This window comes from Acipenser ruthenus, chromosome 28, assembly GCF_902713425.1.
Source record: "Acipenser ruthenus chromosome 28, fAciRut3.2 maternal haplotype, whole genome shotgun sequence".
NCBI classification, from domain to species: domain Eukaryota; kingdom Metazoa; phylum Chordata; class Actinopteri; order Acipenseriformes; family Acipenseridae; genus Acipenser; species Acipenser ruthenus.
Genome location: NC_081216.1, coordinates 15768924 through 15789082, shown reverse-complemented (window position 1 = coordinate 15789082; position 20159 = coordinate 15768924). Strand labels below are relative to the sequence as shown.

The 20159-nt window shown below is 36.9% G+C and overlaps 1 protein-coding gene across 1 annotated transcript; it reads right to left on the bottom strand.

Moving 5' to 3' along the window:
- Positions 1-207: 207 nt before the first annotated feature.
- Positions 208-19699, bottom strand: LOC117434722 (uncharacterized oxidoreductase YjmC-like). The gene is made up of 11 exons (XM_034057347.3): positions 19555-19699; positions 12977-13125; positions 11565-11753; positions 11336-11397; positions 11195-11248; positions 10659-10757; positions 9297-9432; positions 8850-8968; positions 7742-7837; positions 6879-6989; positions 208-650 (listed from the first exon to the last, which is right to left on the bottom strand). Exons 1-11 carry the CDS (start codon positions 19560-19562, stop codon positions 588-590), a joined length of 1086 nt encoding a protein of 361 aa, XP_033913238.1. The 5' UTR covers positions 19563-19699; the 3' UTR covers positions 208-587.
- Between the last annotated feature and the right edge of the window lie 460 nt (positions 19700-20159).

Here is a 20159-nt window from a genome sequence, read left to right as displayed (position 1 = left end):
ATTTTATAAATCTTTCTGTTGTGCACGTCCATTCGTTCTGTAGGAAAGTGAGCCCAAGTCTGGGGGAATGGGACCCAGTAGTGCTTGACTGGAATTCACTGCCACTACTGAACAATAATCTGTCATAGGGCAATAATTGAAATACTTGGGAGGACAGTAACTATCTATGTACGTACATAGAAAGTCAATTTTCTTTTAAAACACACATTTTTATTATTCAACATTTTATTGTACTATTTATTTCATTAAAATGTTTAACCAGAATAAGAACTGAACAGAAATTGATATACGTTTAGCAGTTTGTGTTTAAAAGTTATAAAAATGCATTACCATTGAACCAATTCTGTATCAAAACTACCTGAGGTACTGTAATAGGAAAGCTAAAAAAGTTTGACTGAGCAAAGTTCGGATAAAAATGTCTACATCAAAATTGTAATGTGCATCCAAAAATACAGTTCTAAGCAGCCTTAACAATTACTATTTTTGTATGGGCATATTGATACAAAAATAAAAAAAATCAAAAAAAATCAAGGCAATTGGAATAGCTCTATCAAGCCAGGGATCTGTCCACAGTAGAGATAGCTCTATCAAGCCAGGGGTCGGTCCACTGGAAGTTCAGGAGTTACACCCAGGGTCTTAGCAACCTTATTCTGAAAAACACAGACAATATATAAATAAAAGTAGCTTTCAAATTATTAATCAATCAACCACATTTTTGTATAGTGCCTTTCATGCCAAGGCATCCCAAAGTGCTTCATATTACAAATAAATATACTATATAATAATATAATATACAATAAAATATCAAAAAACAACCAAAAACAAATGGGAAAAAAATAAAACCCATATTAACAAAATGCTAAAACAGGCGATCCTGATCTACAAAAAGGCTTCTGCATAAAGATGTGTGTTAAGCTTTGATTTAAATGCATTTTTTGGGTCAGCTTTACAGATTTCAGTTGGAAGATTGTTCCACAATACAGGTGCATAATGACTAAAGGCTCTTCCACCACAAGAGCTACGTTTTATCATTGTAGTAACCAGAAGCCCAGCATCAGCAAATCTCAAATGTCATTAATAAAATTTTAAAAATAACTGTACTTCACCAGAAGCCATTGCAAGCAGGCATGAACAGGTCTAATATGTTCAAATCTTTGTCAGAATTCGTGTAGCTGTATTCTGAACCTGCTGTAAGCGACTGATAAGTTTACAAGGTAGACCAGCTAATAGGGCGTTACAATAGTCCAGACAGGATGAAACAAACACATGAATTAAAATTTTTATGTCAGATTCTGCAAGATACAAACGGACTTGAGATATATTCTGCAAATGATAGAATAAGCAGACTTCACTACAGTTGAAATGTGATGCAGAAAACTAAGAGTAGAATCAAATAAGACTCCAAGGCCCAGATATTTGAATCAATGCGCAATCCCCTTGCAAAATTTGAGCCTCGCAAAAATTTGTGCTTTTGCACAAGAATTGATATTTTCCAACAAGGCACAAAACAGTTCCGCGAAGTTGAAAAATACCAGTTTTTTGCTTAATTCGCAAATGTGTTTGTGCCTCGCAAAACCACCTGTACATTCAATACCAATATAGCAGAAATGCACAAGAGCTACGCGTAAATGCGCAGAATTGGAATACTACACGACAATGTAATGTAATGGAAACATTCTGCGCATTGCAAGCCTGTCACGCTTATCACAAAACACCATTTGGGTGCAATTCAAATATTTTTGTGCTTAAGCATATGAAATTCGTGCACATGCACACATTTGAATCTAATGTTTATAATCATCACAGGCATTAGCCTGGCTAATAAGCTAAATAGTTAAAGGGCCATCACAGATTCTATGGAATTCAAACACATGTATCTAGACTGTGCTGTTTTCTGGGAAGTGAGTTTATGATTTCTCTACTTCTGTCTCCATAATTTTGACAGGTGTCACATAAATATGAGTACATGTTACCTGTTCTAATTCATTTACCTTTTTTGACCTTTTTGTTTTCTGTTACAGTACCATCTGTTTTTTTTTTTCTTTCTCAGTATTAGCCGTGATCCCGCTTATCAAACCGTTATTGCTCCCTGTATGGAATGATCTGATTTTTGTAATGTGTTTTTTTGTAAGAACTGTAGTCGCCCTGGATAAGGGCGTCTGTTATAAGAAAAAACATACATTAACAACAACAATAATTAATAATATTAACAATCACCTGGAATCACCTGTTTTTTTATTTTTATATATATATATATATATATATATATATATATATATATATATATATATATATATATATATATAGATAGATATCTATCTATCTATCTATCTATCCATCTCTCTCTCTCTCTCTCTCTCTCTCTCTCTCTCTCTCTCTCTCTCTCTCTCTATATATATATATATATATATATATATATATACAGACATGCTCAAATTTGTTGGTACCCCTCCACAAAAAACGTAGAATGCACAATTTTCTCTGAAATAACTTGAAACTGACAAAAGTAATTGGCATCCACCATTGTTTATTCCATATTTAATAGAAATCAGACTTTGCTTTTGATTTTTTATTCAACATAATATTGTAAATAAGAAAACAAATGAAAATGGCATGGACAAAAATGATGGGACCGCTAACCTAATATTTTGTTGCACAACCTTTAGAGGCAATCACTGCAATCATACGTTTTCTGTAGCTCTCAATGAGACTTCTGCACCTGTTAACAGGTAGTTTGGCCCACTCTTCCTGAGCAAACTGCTCCAGTTGTCTCAGGTTTGATGGGTGCCTTCTCCAGACTGCAAGTTTCAGCTCTTTCCATAGATGTTCGATAGGATTAAGATCAGGACTCATAGAAGGCCACTTCAGAATAGTCCAATGTTTTGTTCTTATCCATTCTTGGGTGCTTTTAGCTGTGTGTTTTGGGTCATTATCCTGTTGGAGGACCCATGACCTGCGACTGAGACAGAGCTTTCTGACACTGGGCAGTACGTTTCGCTCCAGAATGCCTTGATAGTCTTGAGATTTCATTGTGCCCTGCACAGATTCAAGGAACCCTGTGCCAGGCGCAGCATAGCAGCCCCAAAACATAACCGAGCCTCCTCCATGTTTCACTGTAGGTATGGTGTTCTTTTCTTTGAAAGCTTCATTTTTTCGTTTGTGAACATACAGCTGATGTGACTTGCCAAAAAGCTCCAGTTTTGACTCATATGTCCAAAGGACATTCTCCCAGAACGATTGTGGCTTGTCAATATGCATTTTAGCAAATTCCAGTCTGGCTTTTTTTATGTTTTTCTTTCAAAAGTGGAGTCCTCCTGGGTCTTCTTCCATGGAGCCTACTTTCGCTCAAAAAGCGATGGATGGTGCGATCAGAAACTGACGTACCTTCACCTTGGAGTTCAGCTTGTATCTCTTTGGCAGTTATCCTTGGTTCTTTTTCTACCATTCGCACTATCCTTCTGTTCACTCTGGGGTCGATTTTCCTCTTGCGGTCGCGCCCAGGGAGGTTGGCTACAGTTCCATGGACCTTAAACTTCTTAATAATATTTGCAACTGTTGTCACAGGAACATCAAGCTGCTTGGAGATGGTCTTATAACCTTTACCTTTACCATGCTTGTCTATTATTTTCTTTCTGATCTCCTCAGACAACTCTCTCCTTTGCTTTCTCTGGTCCATGTTCAGTGTGGTGCACACAATGATACCAAACAGCACAGTGACTACTTTTTTCCATTTAAATAGGCTGAATGACTGATTACAAGATTGGAGACATGTGTGATACTAATTAAAGAAACTAATTAGTTTGAGATATCACTATAATCCAATTATTTATTATCTTTTCTAAGGGGTACCAACAAATGTGTCCAGGCCATTTTAGAATATCTTTGTAGAGTAAGCAATAATTCATCTCTTTTCACAGCTTCTTTGCTTTATTCTATGACATACCAAGGGCATGCAAGTATACAAGTAAATAGCTTTTAATTTCATCACTTTTCAGGAGGAATGAAGCATTATTTCAATGAGCTGTAAGGGTACCAACAAATTTGAGCACGTCTGTATATATATATATATATATTTATATATAACTTGCTTGACAGACTTGGAGGGCAATTAATTCAACTTAAATAAAACGGGCTGAACGGGCAGTGGACTAAGAAAGGAGCACCTTTCATAATTTTACATTCAAAACGCAGACAAAATTTACCAATACAATAATCAGTAGCCTAGCCTAATACTGTAAAAGCAGTGTCTTTTATATTGAAATCTATGTGAATGCAAGGTAAGAAAGTGCAAACTGTTGTTTTCCCCATTTGCGACGCGCATAACCCTATACGCTGTGCGCTAACCTTTCGAATATCTGGGCCCAAGACTTTTCACAGCTTGCTAGCAAAGTTATCACAATCCAATACTGAAGTAACTGCACCACATAGTACTCTAGGGTTTCCCTGCCCCTCAGTTATAATAGAAGAATAATAATTAGACCCGGCAGAATTGAGGGCTAATCTGTAATCAAGAAGATGTTTCTTCCACATTTCTTTGTGAACAACCAGACCCGATCGCTTCCACTGGCACTCCAGCTTTCTACCAGTTGTTTTTAGAGCCCTAAGCTCATCATTGGACCAAGGAGCAGAACATATTATTTTAATAATTCGAGCTTTAAGTGGGGCAATATGGTTAATTGTGTTTGTCAAGGTCAAATTGTAAAGTGCCACGGCATCATCAACATTACTTGGTACTACGTTTACTAATGGTGAAGAGGCAAGACATTCATTAAAGACCACTGGATCTAAAAGACTCTTTGTATGGTAAGTCATTTCCTTAGTTTGTTTAGGTTGGTCGAAAGAAGGAAAATTAATTTTTGCAATAATTAGGAAATGATCAGATATAGTTAGATCTTGTAACACAAGATCAGAAAGTTCTCTACCTTTACAGATATAAAGATCTAAGATATGTCCATGAACATGTGTGGAGGACTGAATCACTTGGGAAAGCCCAAAATAATCAAGAATAGAATTACATTCTACAGCCATAGTGGAAGGAGAGTCCACATGTATATTGAAATCACCACACATGAGCAGAGAAAAGCAGTAACTAATACAATTATGGGTAATTGGGATATGGACATTTTAGCATTACAAGAGTCAATCAAATTGAGCCAATCACCAAATGGCTTCTACATTCACAGCGTTTTAAAAGGCAGCACAACAACTGCAGACATGTTTCGTCCTGTTTGGGGCTCATGAGACTTTTCATGCAATTTGATTGGCTCTTGTAATGCCAAAATTTGCATACCCTGATCACTGAGAATTGTGTGTGTGTGTGTGTGTGTGTGTGTGTGTGTGTGTGTGTGTGTGTGTATATACACACACTTATGGTTCATATGTACTGACTGGATTCATGGAAAGAGGTTGAGGACAGAGGGTAAGAAAGTTACTACTAATTTGCTACTTACATTTTAAAGTGAAAGTAATTCACAAAATACATTTTCCCTGCCATGCACATCCATTCACTATATAGGTCTAAATATTTAGGTGTATATATAGGCATTTTAAAATAGACATCTATGTCTATCTATCTATATACACACTCCCCTCTTGCCCTCTCCACTCCTCCTCTACTGGCCGACTGGTCATGCCTTCTCTCCACTCTCCATCCTCCCATGCCTGCTCCTTTTCTTCCCTAGCCCATCTGTGGTGGAACCAGCTACCGAACTGCTCCGTCTTTCACCGCCTTGCACCGCCTCCTCAAGACCCCCCTGTTTAGACTGCACTTGTATATCTCTTGCTGTACTGCTCCTATTATGCACTGGACTTGCCTGACCTGTGCACCACGTTATTGAATCCTCAGCTAATGCACTATCCTTGCACTATGTCATTGTAGATCTAGCTTGTTGACTCCTTGTTCATATTGTATTTTAGTAGTATTGTTGCACTTGTAAACTACACTGTATTTATTAAGCTTGTATTGTAACCCTTTACTGCCCTGTAACATCTGTAAGTCACCTTGGATAAAGATGTTTGCCAAATAAATAAATAGTATACAATTGCATACAAAGTTATTGGCACTCTACACTTAATATAAGATAATTCAGGAAAGCATGTTTAATACAAGCATTGTAATTAATATGACAAAGACCAAAATGCACAATTTCTTGTAGTTTAACAAACAATCTTTATAAAAAAACAAAAGCAATTTCAAATATTTGTTCATGACAAAAGTACTGGCACGGTTACATTAAAAGTATCTGAAAATGGAATATAACTAATTAAAAAAGATATTAATTGATTGAAAACCATTACATCGTAACTAAGCTGCGTTATAAAGTCAATAGACAGAAACATAGGTTATTATTTCCAACTTCTGTTGATGAACAGTGTTTTGGCAACACAGCAGATGATGGTCAAGACAAAGGCTGATTGGCAGACAGTTTAATTTTCCAACATGACAATGACCCAAAGCATACGGCTAAGTCAACTCAAATTCTTGAAAAAAATGACAATAAACGTTCTGGAAAGGCCTTCACAATCACCAGATTTCAATCCAATAGAAATGCTTTGGACTGATATGTAAATAAGCATTGGGTATCCAATCTGTTTGAGCTGAAGGAAATATGCAAGACAGAATGGGCCCAGATTTCACCAACAAGTAACATACAGTACTGGTTAAGAATTATCATAAACAAGCTGTAATAAAAGCAAAAGCAGGGGTGACAACATTTATGTCATGAATGAATACTTTAAATGAAATGTGTGTTTTTTTATGAAGATTATTTGTTAAATTACTAGAAATTGTGTATTTTGCTTTTTGTTTTATTCAAAAGTGGTTTACGAAATTGTTTACTGTACTCATAAGCTGCTTTGGGATTAACAGTTGCACCTACCATGTGGTTGATGACGTTGATATGATAAGACAGTCCTCCCAGTTCCTTGCATCTCTTTATGTTTATTCTCTCTGGGTCTCCTGGCACCATCACTGGGGTCCCAGGTTCAGCCTGCCATTTAAACAGTCACACCATGAGCTCCACTCACATGGAAGTATGGAGCAGGGAAGCATTCAGGACTATTTCCAACACATTTGATGTTATGTTTGTAACTGGTTGCAGTGAGCCCATGTAAAGTGTTAATACATATCTACTGAATGTATGCACAGTTTAGATTCTGTATCACTACCATCTTGTATAAAGTGTGATCATGCTACTTTTTAAAAGCCACTGGAAAAATTGTCAGCAATAAGGAAAGATTGCAGTCGTTTGAATGATAAATGAAAATAGTTCAGTATTTTACTAAACCGAAATAGTCCCAATAAACTAAACTAATGTTTAAAATGTTTCATCTTGTCACATTGTAAGCCAAATAAAGGCAGTGTTTATACAAAAAATAAAAAGATGACAAAACAATAAATGAGTTTTACTTTTTCCTTGTATAGAATACTTTAAATGAAAACTCATTTATAGAAAATTGATTATGTTGTTTTAAATATTTTATCTATTAAATATACATTTTCAACTTTTTTTTTTTTATTGACAAATATATGTGCATTTAGAACTATGGAAACATACACACACACACACACACACACACACACACATTGTTATATAAAAAGTAGTTTTCCCCAAACACCCTGCATTCCTTACATTTAAAGTGAATACCATGTTTCACGTGTACAATAGACGTAATTACTAATTAGTAACCCTCCCTTAAATGAAGGCATTGCAGTAAATGGCAAGTAGAATGGGTTACTTACAGGTTCCAAATCTCTGTGCAAAGTGAGCAGGTCAGACATTCTGTCCTTGAATCCAGGAGTAAAGTTTTCAGGGTTTATAGCAACAAAGCACTGGCCCTGAAGACAAGAGCCATAGACTTATATATAGCCATAGACGTAATATATATTTATGTATTATGCAAATATATCCAAGTTTACCAAACTTACAGAAGAATGTAAAAAATGTCCAGGATTTGAGCACTTAATATTCGCTCCATTTGAATAAGAAACAGAAAAACAGTATGCTACTAACATATATTAGGAGTCTGTGTGGTGCAGTGGTTAAAGAAAAGGGCTTGTAATCAGGAGGTCCCCGGTTCAAATCCCACCTCAGCTACTGACTCATTGTGTGACCCTGAGCAAGTCACTTAACCTCCTTGTGCTCCGTCTTTCGGGTGAGACGTAACTTTAAGTGACTCTGCAGCTGATGCATAGTTCACACACCCGAGTCTCTGTAAGTCGCCTTGGATAAAGGCGTCTGCTAAATAAACAAATAATAAATAAACAAATAATAATAATATATCCCTGGCACGACTGTGAATACAAAACTATATGATGAAAAGAGCACCTACAATCAACCACATGTAAAATTAATATGAGACAAAGACAGACTGACAGGAATCTTTGTATTTTCAGTGATTTGAATAGTCCTAAGTCTCAGAAAGTCTTAAGTCTCAACACATTTGTAAAACTGGATATTGTGTAACACATACAGTACACAAAGCTGCCTCCAATATATCCCTGTCTGCGGTGGTGAACATTCCTCCCCTTTCTTCTAAAACTCATGTACAGGTTGGCAAAATTAGGTCCTTTCAAACAGATGTGCCTACTTCAGTATCACTAAAAATAATCACACATGTTGGGACCCCACAGTACTGCCAGGGTGTAGAAGTTATAAACTAGGGCAAAACAAATGGATCAAGTGGAACAAAGAAGCTCAAAAAACAAACTGACCGCAGTGCTTGAAATACACAGCAGGGGGCAGTAGTGGTAAAGAAGACTGTTGTAAACTCAGTTTCAACACAGCACAGTATTAATTTAATGCACAGGCCCCTGCTAACCCATTATAATGGTGGATCTCACTCCATACCAGATTTGCTACTCTGTCTGTAACCTTCCATGTACGGATGTGTTTGCTGTATTGGGAGCCAGCCAGTATGCCACAGAACACCTCGACCATCATGCCCAGACCATAGCCCTTGTAACCACCTTGCAAGTAGACAAAAAAGAAATGATAAAAAAGGTCACGTTTCTATTGAACATCCTCAAGTTATAGCGAAAAACAGAACACATATTGAGCCCCAAACAGCTCAATTAACACCTATGAATTTAATCAGTGCAATGTGTCTTTTTACAGTTTAGCTATTTCCATTTACACATCCAGAATCGTTTTTAGTAAAGCATTATTAAATGTGTGTTTCATTTTATTCATCTTTAATATTGTCCACATGGTTTAATTAAAGTTAGGTATTTGGTACGGTTTTCTCTCTTAACGTTTGGTGCCACCACTGTTCAAGTTTCAGATCTCTGGACTCACCTGTAGCCTCACAGCCCCCAATGGGCAGCAGCCCCCCTCCACTCAGCACCTTCCCAGGATCGGTGCTCGGCTTGCCGTGGGAGTCGCAGCCCCAGCCCTCGGGGATGGTATCTCCACTCCGGTGATGCAGTTCAACCTGCAGTCAAATGGCAGGGAAGCTTTCGGATTTGGATGTGATTTATAAAAGATTACAAAAACATAGTGAATATAGGTATCAGGTAGAAAATTAATCTCCTTCCTGGTAAAGGTCAAGTTCCATGTGTAACAGGGCAGAGGCTGGGCGCCAACCAGCGACCAAGCACACCACAAGTAAGCATCTATGCAGAAGTGCCAGGCTGGTGTGCATTATAGATTATAGAGCTTTTAATGTCAGAATCTGTAACTGCAGTGTATCACACAACACTGCCTGTTACACATGGTCATTTCAAAAGAGCCTAACCCTACAATATTGGAAAATTATTATCCAAGACGACTTACAGGCCTTACAGGGCAGTACAGGGTTACAATGCAAAATTGATATTTAAATACAGCGTAGTTTACAGTAAGTGCAAATAATACTACTTAAATACAATATGAAATATGATGCAACAAGTTAGGATTACAACAAGTTATATCAACAATGACATATTAGTAGTGCAATAGTGCAATGATAGTGAGTCAGCTGAGGATCCAGTAACATGGTGCATAGTAGGAGGGATAGATCAAGAGATCTAAAAGTGCAGTCTAAACAGGGGGCCTTGCTAACAGGAGGTAAGAACATTGATTATTACAGCCTTGGTTTTGTGCTTTTTGCAGAAAAAGAGTAACCAACATTTATTTAAGAAAAAGTGAAAAATCAGTATTTAACAGTATTTAATACTTCCCTGCTGATTCACAGATTGCATCTATTACACAAACACTCAACACATTTGTCAAGGACTTTGCTCGTAACCACATGTCCTGTAATTATATATAGGAGAGTCTGGGACCTGTTCAAACTATTGTGTTATCTCTCCACTTTACAATTAGTTTTATTGCATAGGTTATATTACCAGTTCTGCTCTTTGAGATGCAGCTGGAACACAAAACTCAACAATAACCTCAGGTTACAGGGATGGAAATAAGACTCCCATTGCATAGCAGTTTGATCCATTTCTGGTTTTGCTACGGGTTTAATAAGGTACACCTGAACTTGTTATCTACACACTGTCTAATCAACCATGTATTAAAACCTGGAATGGGTGAAACTGTCATGCAATAGGAGTCTTCTTTCCATTCCTGAGTTAAGTTGCCATCTTCATATCTATATTAAAAATGTGCAAGTATGGCATGTGCATGCTTAAAGACAATCAGTTTTTGATAAAGCCTGTATTTCCACAGTACCTTTCCCAACGCCACTGCGGAAGTAGCCATGTCCAGTACAAAGCTGTCACCATCGTTAGCAGGTGCCGCCACACTGATTGGATTGGTCCCCAGAGTGCACTAAACAAAAATAATAATAATATATATATATATATATATATATATATATATATATATATATATATATATATATATATATAATAATATATATATATATATATATATATATATATATATATATTAAATCAGTACAATTAAATTGTATATGTATTTCAATGTTTACGATTTGGAAGACCTTTTTGTACAGTGTCTTACATTTGTACATTTTAAAATGTCAAGATCTCAAGATAAATTCTCTCAGTACCTTGATATGTCAGACCGTTATGAGATCACTTATCTTGTGATCTCAAGATAATTTGAAATTTTGAGATCCTGTGCAAATGTATCTTGTGACATAATGAGCCACTGTATATCATACTAGTGAACAGGGCAATTACAAGTCTCTTCTCCGCTTACAGCATCAAACACACACACAGTAATATAAAAGAACTGATTACGTCTCTTGCTCTGGTAGGAACCACCAATGGTGAGGTGTTGGTGTAACTCATACCCTAAACAACAAACAAAAGCAGAATTAAACTGACACGTTAGGATGAAGTCAAATGCTGTAGTTAATTTGAATAAAGGGGGCAGCTCACAATCATGTCTTGTTTTAGAGCTTGCATAGCATAATATCCAGCAATCCCATAGTGGTTTGAGCCTGGAAAAACAAAGATCACACATTCAATCCACACTAATTGAACAGATTTCAGAAACTAAATTTATATTAGATTAGAACTGATCGTGTTTGGGATTATTCAAGTACAGAAGTGCATTTTTACTACCATCCATACCTCTTGTTTTAGTTCGCTGTGGATGAATACTTACCCTTGGCTACCACCCAGCCTATGCCAACATCCTTTGCCTTTTTAATCGCCAGATCCATGCAGAAGTTCCCAACCACTGGCCCCAGAACATTTTCACCATTCACCAGCGCTGTGGCCACCGACTCCTTTTCAATAACAGGCTCCCCATCTTTTGAACAGATTCCTGTCTGGATATCTTTTACATACATGTCTGAGGAAATAAAAGTACAACAAATGAGCTTTACTGTTTATATGCCATCCACTTCCAAATTCTGTTATATTGGGAGGGCTGTCATAATAATTGCACATACAGCAATCTACCCATTACTATGGTAACGGCTGAGCCTTGACAACTAAGATTGCAAGTATTTATTATTATTATTATTATTATTATTTATTTCTTAGCAGACGCCCTTATCCAGGGCGACTTACAATTGTTACAAGATTTCACATTATTTTTACATACAATTACCCATTTATACAGTTGGGTTTTTATTGGAGCAGCTGGAACACAAAACTCAACAATAACCTCAGGTTACAGGGATGTGTCCCCCACTGGGGCTTGAACCCACAACCCTCCAGCCAAGAGTCCAGAGCCCTAACCACTACTCCACACTGCTGCCCAGTATTTAAAGTATTTTTGTATAAACCTGCCAATTAAAAAATGTAATTCTATTTGCTTTATAATGATTTTTAGTTTTATTTCGTTTTATATTTGCATTTCGTTTTATATGTTGCATTTCATTTTATTTTGTGCTATTTTGTATTTGCGAAAAACACGGGGCTCTACTTCTAATGCACTATTCAAAGTATCCATTTTTTAAGAGTCACCAATTATGTTTTGTATTTTCCCCCCGATCCCCAATTTGGTTAAACCCAATCGTTGCGTTTTACTGAACTGTAGAATCTCGGGACAGAGCTAACCACTTTTATTACTTTATTATGACTTATTGTTAAGTCTGGTGCTGTTTTGAGGCGAATACCCTGGATGCTGTATCAATTCTAACATAACACTGACATGGTCGATTCGCATGGGAGTAAAAAGACAGGGTGCCTAATTTTGACATTTTACAGAAGGTCGCGATGTACTGTAAAAAAAACTCTGAGAAAATTATCTGGGATAAAAATAAATGGTTGGTTCACACAGGACTAAATTTCACAGATGGTAAAAAATATGAAACCACAGGCTATGTGGTGATTTTTAGTCCTGTGCGAATTGGGCTTTAGGCCATCCCTGTACAGCCTGTAGAAATCTCTAGAGAGTCTTCTTAAATTTGAACCTTACAAGGAAATGGACCTCTTGGCTTATATCACCTAAATGCTTACTTTACAGTTGCAAACCACACATGCCTTATAAGTGGACCCATATCTCAAATGATGTTAGCGTTTCCGAAGTGATTTCCACAGATACAGAAGCAGTGATTTTGTACTGACCCATTCGGTTTAGTCCATGGCTGTAATGACCTCTGCAGTCCCCTTCTACCAGAACGTCTGCCAGGGATTTAGCATGTGAAGGCTTGGCTCCTGCGGCAACCATGCACTTCTCAATGAAGCTCTGGACTTCGGACTGGAGAACAAGGCACCTGAAAGGTAGAAACAGGCCAGATAATTAGCAGTTCGACTTTATAGCGTCTGCACGCCTTAACAGTGACTGCTTCAGGCAAAACACAGCACCTGCCATGTGCTCACCGCTCAGCAGGGTTTACTTGTCTGAACTCAGTTCACGCCTCGAGTCCTAAGCAAACTTCTCATCTTTCTGTCTTGTGCCAATCTCCCATTAGATAAAGTTCTGGAATATTCTGATAATTACAAATTAATTTTACTCCCAGGGCATGAGTGTTCCACATTGTAATTGTTCTCCATAGACCTGCGCGCAGCACAACCAGCTGAGCGAAGCTTCACCTACAATAGGGATCTCCAATCCTTGTCCTAGAAGGCTGGTGTCCCTCCTGGTTTTTGTTCTAATTATACACTAAATTAATTAACTGGACCAATTAAGCTTCTACTAAGCATTTCATTGCTTCAATTAAGTAATTTAAGGTACAGGGAACAAAAACCAGAGGGACACCGGCCTTCTAGAACCAGGATTGGAGACCCCTGATCATAGGCACACCACATATCCTGCTTGCATTGAAGCCAGCTAGTTACTGCATAACTACCGATGTAGTTATAAAAGCTCTCTTATACCTTGATTTTTAATCACATTTTCCTTATACTGAACATTTTACAGCAAATTATTTTTATGTAACATGGTTTAGAAAAGTACTAGGGCTCAATTACAGTATATAGCAAGCTATGCTTTTGGACATGAGGGCTTTACCCACAAAGAAAGCACTCTTATGAACGGTAGCCCGCAACATGTTTAAAAATATAGTCAATTGTTCCAATAAAAGATTCACTGAGGTACCTTATGGCTTCCTTTGAACTCTAGCACAGATTTTGACAAATGATTAGATCGTTACTACAATTGTTTGCACCCAGTAACCCCGATCCCCCTGTGCGTGTACATTGGCTGAGGAGTCTGGGATGGCTGGTCACTGGAGCGAAGGTCAGGATGCACCATTGGTTTGGTAAATAAAAGGCTGGCCTGTCTTGAGTCATTGAGGGTACAGTTTCCACCACAAGCAAGGAAAAAACAATATGTGCATGAAAAAGAAAACACACACGTTCAGCATGGAGCTAAAGTCAGGTGAAATGGGAATAACCTGGTAAATAAATGTTGGTAAATATATATATATATATATATATATATATATATATATATATATATATATATATATATATATATAAACATGTTTAGAATAATAATAATTGAGTGTTAATATAGATAATAATATAGATAAATAAATAAATAAATAAATACATAAAAAGTATGCATAATCAGGGACACCACCATCAGTAACGTAAAATAAATAAAATCGGGTAATGTTTTAACAGCTATAAATGTATTGCAAAATATGAACCATGGCATATAATTAGACAACCTAAGGCATCAATCAGACTGTATGCCTCTTTGTTACGTATCTTCCAAGAAAAGACAAATCCAGACATGCACCCAAAACTTGTTTCAGTGAAATAAAATCTTGCAAAATCTATAGTCTTGGAAGCCAGCAAGTCCTCTTAAACTACGTTCTCACTCTAGCTGTTCACTGGCACTTGGCCCAACTAATCACTAACCACAATTAGCCCCTTGTGCTATTCTATGTCCATAGAGTTCAGTTTCGCAAACAGTGACAAGAGATCCTGGAGTCTGCAGGGGTTGCCACGGATGGGCCCTCGCAGACCAACATTGGTGCACCTTATTGTGTCAGCCAGAATGAGCGAGGATGGCATTAGAACAGTTGGTAACAGAAAAAGCTGAGAGGGCTCTCACATTCACTAAACAGAAATATTATGAAAGTGGTCCAAGGGCTTCAAAGATTCTGGTTCTTAGGCTCAAAAAACAAAACCAGAAATTTTGTATTACAAAAATACAAGTGAAAATAGGAAAAAATAAAATAGTTGAAGAATTTGCAAAATATTATCAACACTTATACAGCACAAACGAAGAAAACTATATGATGTCTAAAACTGAAGCTTATCTCCAAAAAATTAGATCACCCAAAGTAAAGGATCAAAATAAAGGATAAAAATAAGCAATTTATCTCACCAATTACTGAAGATGAAATAAAAACAACAATTATAAAACTTAAACGGCGAAATGTCCAGGTAGCGATGGATATACTAATGAATTATATACAGCACTACAAGAACAACTAACCCCTATTTTAAGTAAAGTATTTAACTGGGCCTTAGACAATGGGGAATGGGCTCCTACCTGGAACAGTTCAGTTATAACAGTGATAAAAGGCAAGGACCCCACTGACTGCACATCATATAGGCCTATTGCTCTGTTAAACGGATACATCAATTATAGCCAGTAGACTAGCAAACATTGTCCCAATGATAATTAACCCAGACCAAACAGGGTTTATTCCAAATAGACAACTGTCAGACAATGTCCAACATATTCTTAATATTATGAATTATGCAATAAAAACAAAACAACAAATATTCATGTTGACTCTTGACGTGGAAAAAGCAGGGTGCTATAGGCTTTTAGATTTGAGACATGTAGACAGTTTGGTTTCCATAGTGATTTTATACGACGGCTACAGGCAATGTATAAACAATCAAACGCAAGAGTAAGAGCTAATGGAACACTGTCGGAGAGTTTCAGCTTATCCAGAGGAACAAGACAAGGAGATTCTTTATCTCCCTTGATTTTTCCCTCAGTGAAGAACCATTAGCAGAAAGTATAAGACAAACTAAAGATATATATATAGGGAGTTTATATAGCAGGAGAAACACACAAGTTGGCTTTTTGTATGCAGACAATGTCATTATATATACCTTAAAACTGGTAAAATCCATCCCTGCTCTAATGGAAACTATCACAGCATATAGTAATCTTTCAGGATATAAATTAAACAAAGAAAAATCAGAAGCAATGGTTATAGTAGAATCTTCACCTCAAGAGATCGAAAATAAATTCCAGTTAAGTTGGGATCAGAATATAATTAAATGTTTAGGGATTACAATCCCCAAATGTTTAGAAAACTTGTACAAAAGTAATTATGATGAACTAGAAAACCAGCTGAGGCAGGACTTAAATAGATGGCATTTGATGCCGCGCTCGCTCTTGGGAAGGATTGAGACAATACAAATGAACATACTTCCTAGATTTTTGTTTTTGTTTCAGGCCTTGCCTAATCCTATTACATTCAAATTACTGTGAGTCATGAATATAGAAAACAAAACACATTGAATAGTGCTGGGTTGGTTTTCAAATGCACCTGGACAGGTGAAGTTAATTGGCTGGTATCAAATGAAGTACAGGTAACTGGCGTTTAGCTATTCTTGTTTTGATGTATTTAAAACCCTGTTTCCATGACCACAGTACATAATGCCATAATTCTAAACTTGGGACCGAATTACTTGCAGCGTCTTGAATAAGATTGGCTGGACTGTCAAGTGAACTATGAGATTCATTGTGAAACCAGTCCTGTCATTCATCAGGACTGTAGAAATCCATTGTAAATGGCACACAGTCATTGTCTTTGCTAGAAAACAGATACAAATATTTGAAGCTAGTAGTTTTTATTCAGGGTTACTGGTACAAAGGGGGCTGGTTAGTGGTTTTGCATTTTGCACTCTCAAATGATTTCCAGATGTATAAGACTGAAAAAAAACAGAACACTAGTCTGGATTTCTACTTTGAAAGGATGATGGTGATTATTACTGTTGCTTTTTTATGTGACCGGTTACCCCACAGGTTTATAGGAGCTCTATATAGCTGGCAGATAATGGCCATGCATCAGGAGAGCAGACTTGTGTTTCAGTTAATTGTTCGTTATTGCTCAACAGTGTACCTGTAAATGTAATTATACAGGGAGACAATCTGGAAGCGATCCCACCTTGCCCTTGAGCATAACCTTCATCAATCCTTAAATGAAAGCTGCTATAGAAAGAAGGAATGTATTTCAAAGATCTGTAATGGCAGTGCTAATCCATCCTGGAGGAGTGAAATAACTTACTCAGAAAAACATGAGAAAATGGCCACATGTTTACTTGTAGCCAATTACCAATTCCACAAAATGATTAGGCCTTAACCCAAACCATGCATCCATACCCAACTGCCCTCTTCTTCAGTAGTCTGTTCTGAAATAGCTGTTCCTATGCAGTACAAGCTAAATCAGTTTCTGCTGCCAAAACGCACACTAGTAAACATAAAGCTGATACAGTTCTTTATCATTAAACTGCTTCCTGTGTTCACCAATACCTTTACGAGCTCCATAATAAATCCAGGATCTTAGAGATACAGGCCTGCAAGCAAGATGGCAGCCAGCAAAATGATAATAATACTCTATATCGGAGCAACACAACACATAATGACTGAAACTATAAAAAGTGTACGGACAAGTTATAGCTATATGTTCTTAAATAAGAAGGTACTCAGCATTATTAAGGTCATATTAAAACCAGGAATGCAAGTCTTATGTCATGTTTCCATTTGCACTATGAAACCAGCCTGTAACTCAATCTCATCTTGTTCCATTATGGGGCAGCATCCGGTTATATCTACAGTCTACAAGCCAACTTACAACTGAAGAGTACTCTAAGGGGTAGAATTACTAAGATGGGCCAGTCGCAGAGCAAACATACTGCAATTTGCATTTCTGTTGCAACAATACGCAAAGTATATATTTTGTCATATGTACTAAGAGACAATATGTTAATAAGAGAGCCGCAATATACTAATTTAAATATTTGTTGCGTCATCTTTGCGAGATTTCTAGCATTGCGAGAGTCGTGCAACTTTTTTCGAATAAATAATGAAAGGCAGTTTAATCCCATCAGATTCTATAATGGGGCCCCACATTCACCCCCAAATAAAAAATGTGTTCCTATCAAAAAGCTTTTCGTAATCATACAGTAGCCCCTCGCTAAATGGCTTACAATAAAATCGCACACACATACATTTATAGTGCTCAATGTATTTTAAAAAGTGAGATGGGTATAATTGCAGGCTCGGAGACCTTGCTTGTGGTGGCCTGTGGTGGCCTATGCACGCACAGCTTCAAAATACGTCATACTGTTGTTGCTCTTGATAGGCGTGACATTTGAGAGAGATGGAAATAAAATCAACACTGGACTGGATGGCCTGACAATTCATTCCCAGGTTTAGGTGGAAGTCGGCCATCTAGAAAGGGGGCGGAGCTACGGTACACCAAGTCATCGACCCGGAAGGGAAGCGGTGTGGCAGCCGCAGATTGGAGGAGAAATGGTTGCACTAACCAAGGGGGCATGACTGATGCTACAAAAGGGGACGTAGCGAGGTGATCTGTTCCTTTATTATGGTTAAGCTGAACCGGAAAGAGTACTGTGAATTATCGTAAGTGTTTTGTCGTGTCTAAAAATCTACTTGTTTGTTATTATTAGATGGCTAACCCGATCCGAAGCTGTTGCCTTAGGCCAGCACCAAACCCAGACAACACTGCACCATTGTACACAGATAAATTCTATTTCACCACGAGCACTTTAGCACTCACTCTGGACCTGTGACCGTGTGTGTGTCTTTGTGTGTTCTACTGTGTTTATTCATTTTAAACTGTGTTTTATTATTTCGGGACTGCAACCCGTTGTTTTGGAACAGTGCAATACACATTGTGCAATATACACATTGCTGTGTATTGCCTGGGATTATTCTTTGTGGTAACCAGACCAGGATTTACAAAATAAAACCTGTTTGGATTGTAAACTTTGTTGTCTGTCTTCTGTTTCCTAATCACATCACCACTACACCTGCGCACTGCAAACCACTTTGCCACACCCCACCACCAATAATATAAAGTACATAATTAAGTACAGCATTTCTTTAATTTGCAGATAGAAACAAATTGTTTCTTCATATATTACAATTTATAGCAATATCTACGATTACATTATACAAAATATATCAAAATATACTGATGTATATATAACAAATAAAGCAGCAGATGTTTTAACACACTATATAATACTGCTGAGTTATTAATGATAATAAAAAAAACACATTTCACTTTTTATGAATATGAATATGGTTGCAATACACAAAAAAACAAATGGGACACAGTAATTTCGTGAGATCTGTAATACTGTATCTAGGCAATAGGCCAAACAACATAAAAATGAGACAATTACAAAAAAGTGAGAGGATAATAAACATTTATTTTAAAATGTTATTATGGGATTTATTAACCTTAATCTACTATTCTATTAAAATATATACATCAGTTTAAACAAAAATATTTGATAAAAACCCTATCAAGTTTGCATTCTCCAACATGCGTTACACTTCTAGTACATAGACTAGTATTTACATTTTAACATTTACACGCACACAATATGAAAATGAAATAAAACCTTGATACAGCTATTGTGCTATAAGAAAAAAAAAAGTTAATATTATAACAAATGCAGTAAGCCATTACCTGTTCATTTTGAGTGCGATGTGGCTTTAAATGTTGTACAAACAGATGCGAGTGGATGAATGAATGCGTGTGTGAGAGTGAGCTACACAAGTACAGGCGGTTCCAGGCAAGGTTGTGGCCTCTTTAGAAACTCCCAGAGCAATAACAAGTCAGTCAATTTAACACTATAAAGAGATAAGCTGAGCATGAATTGAGCAGCATCATTGATTTTTTTCCCAGAAAACAATGGGTCACAAGGGCAGCTGGTTAGGTAAAAGTTTTTTCATCTGTTACATAAATATTTAAACACTTGCATTACCTTTGTCCATCTTCATTTGAAAACACTACCATGTGTGTTTGTCTTGACTTCACATGAGCTGCACAAAACACTTTTAGGGAATGAGGGCTTCGAATTTTTACGAACAACAAACTGTTCTGGTTATCTTTGCAAACGTATTTAGTTTTACTTTTTTGAAAGTAACTTTTAATTAAACAGTCCCTGTCGTGCAGATATAGATACCGCTTGTTCAAAATTAGCAATTTAAAATGTTTTCTTATATTCAGTAAATTCAGTCTTTTTGATATTCCATCTAGTAGACAAGTTACATTTTTGAAGACATCATATT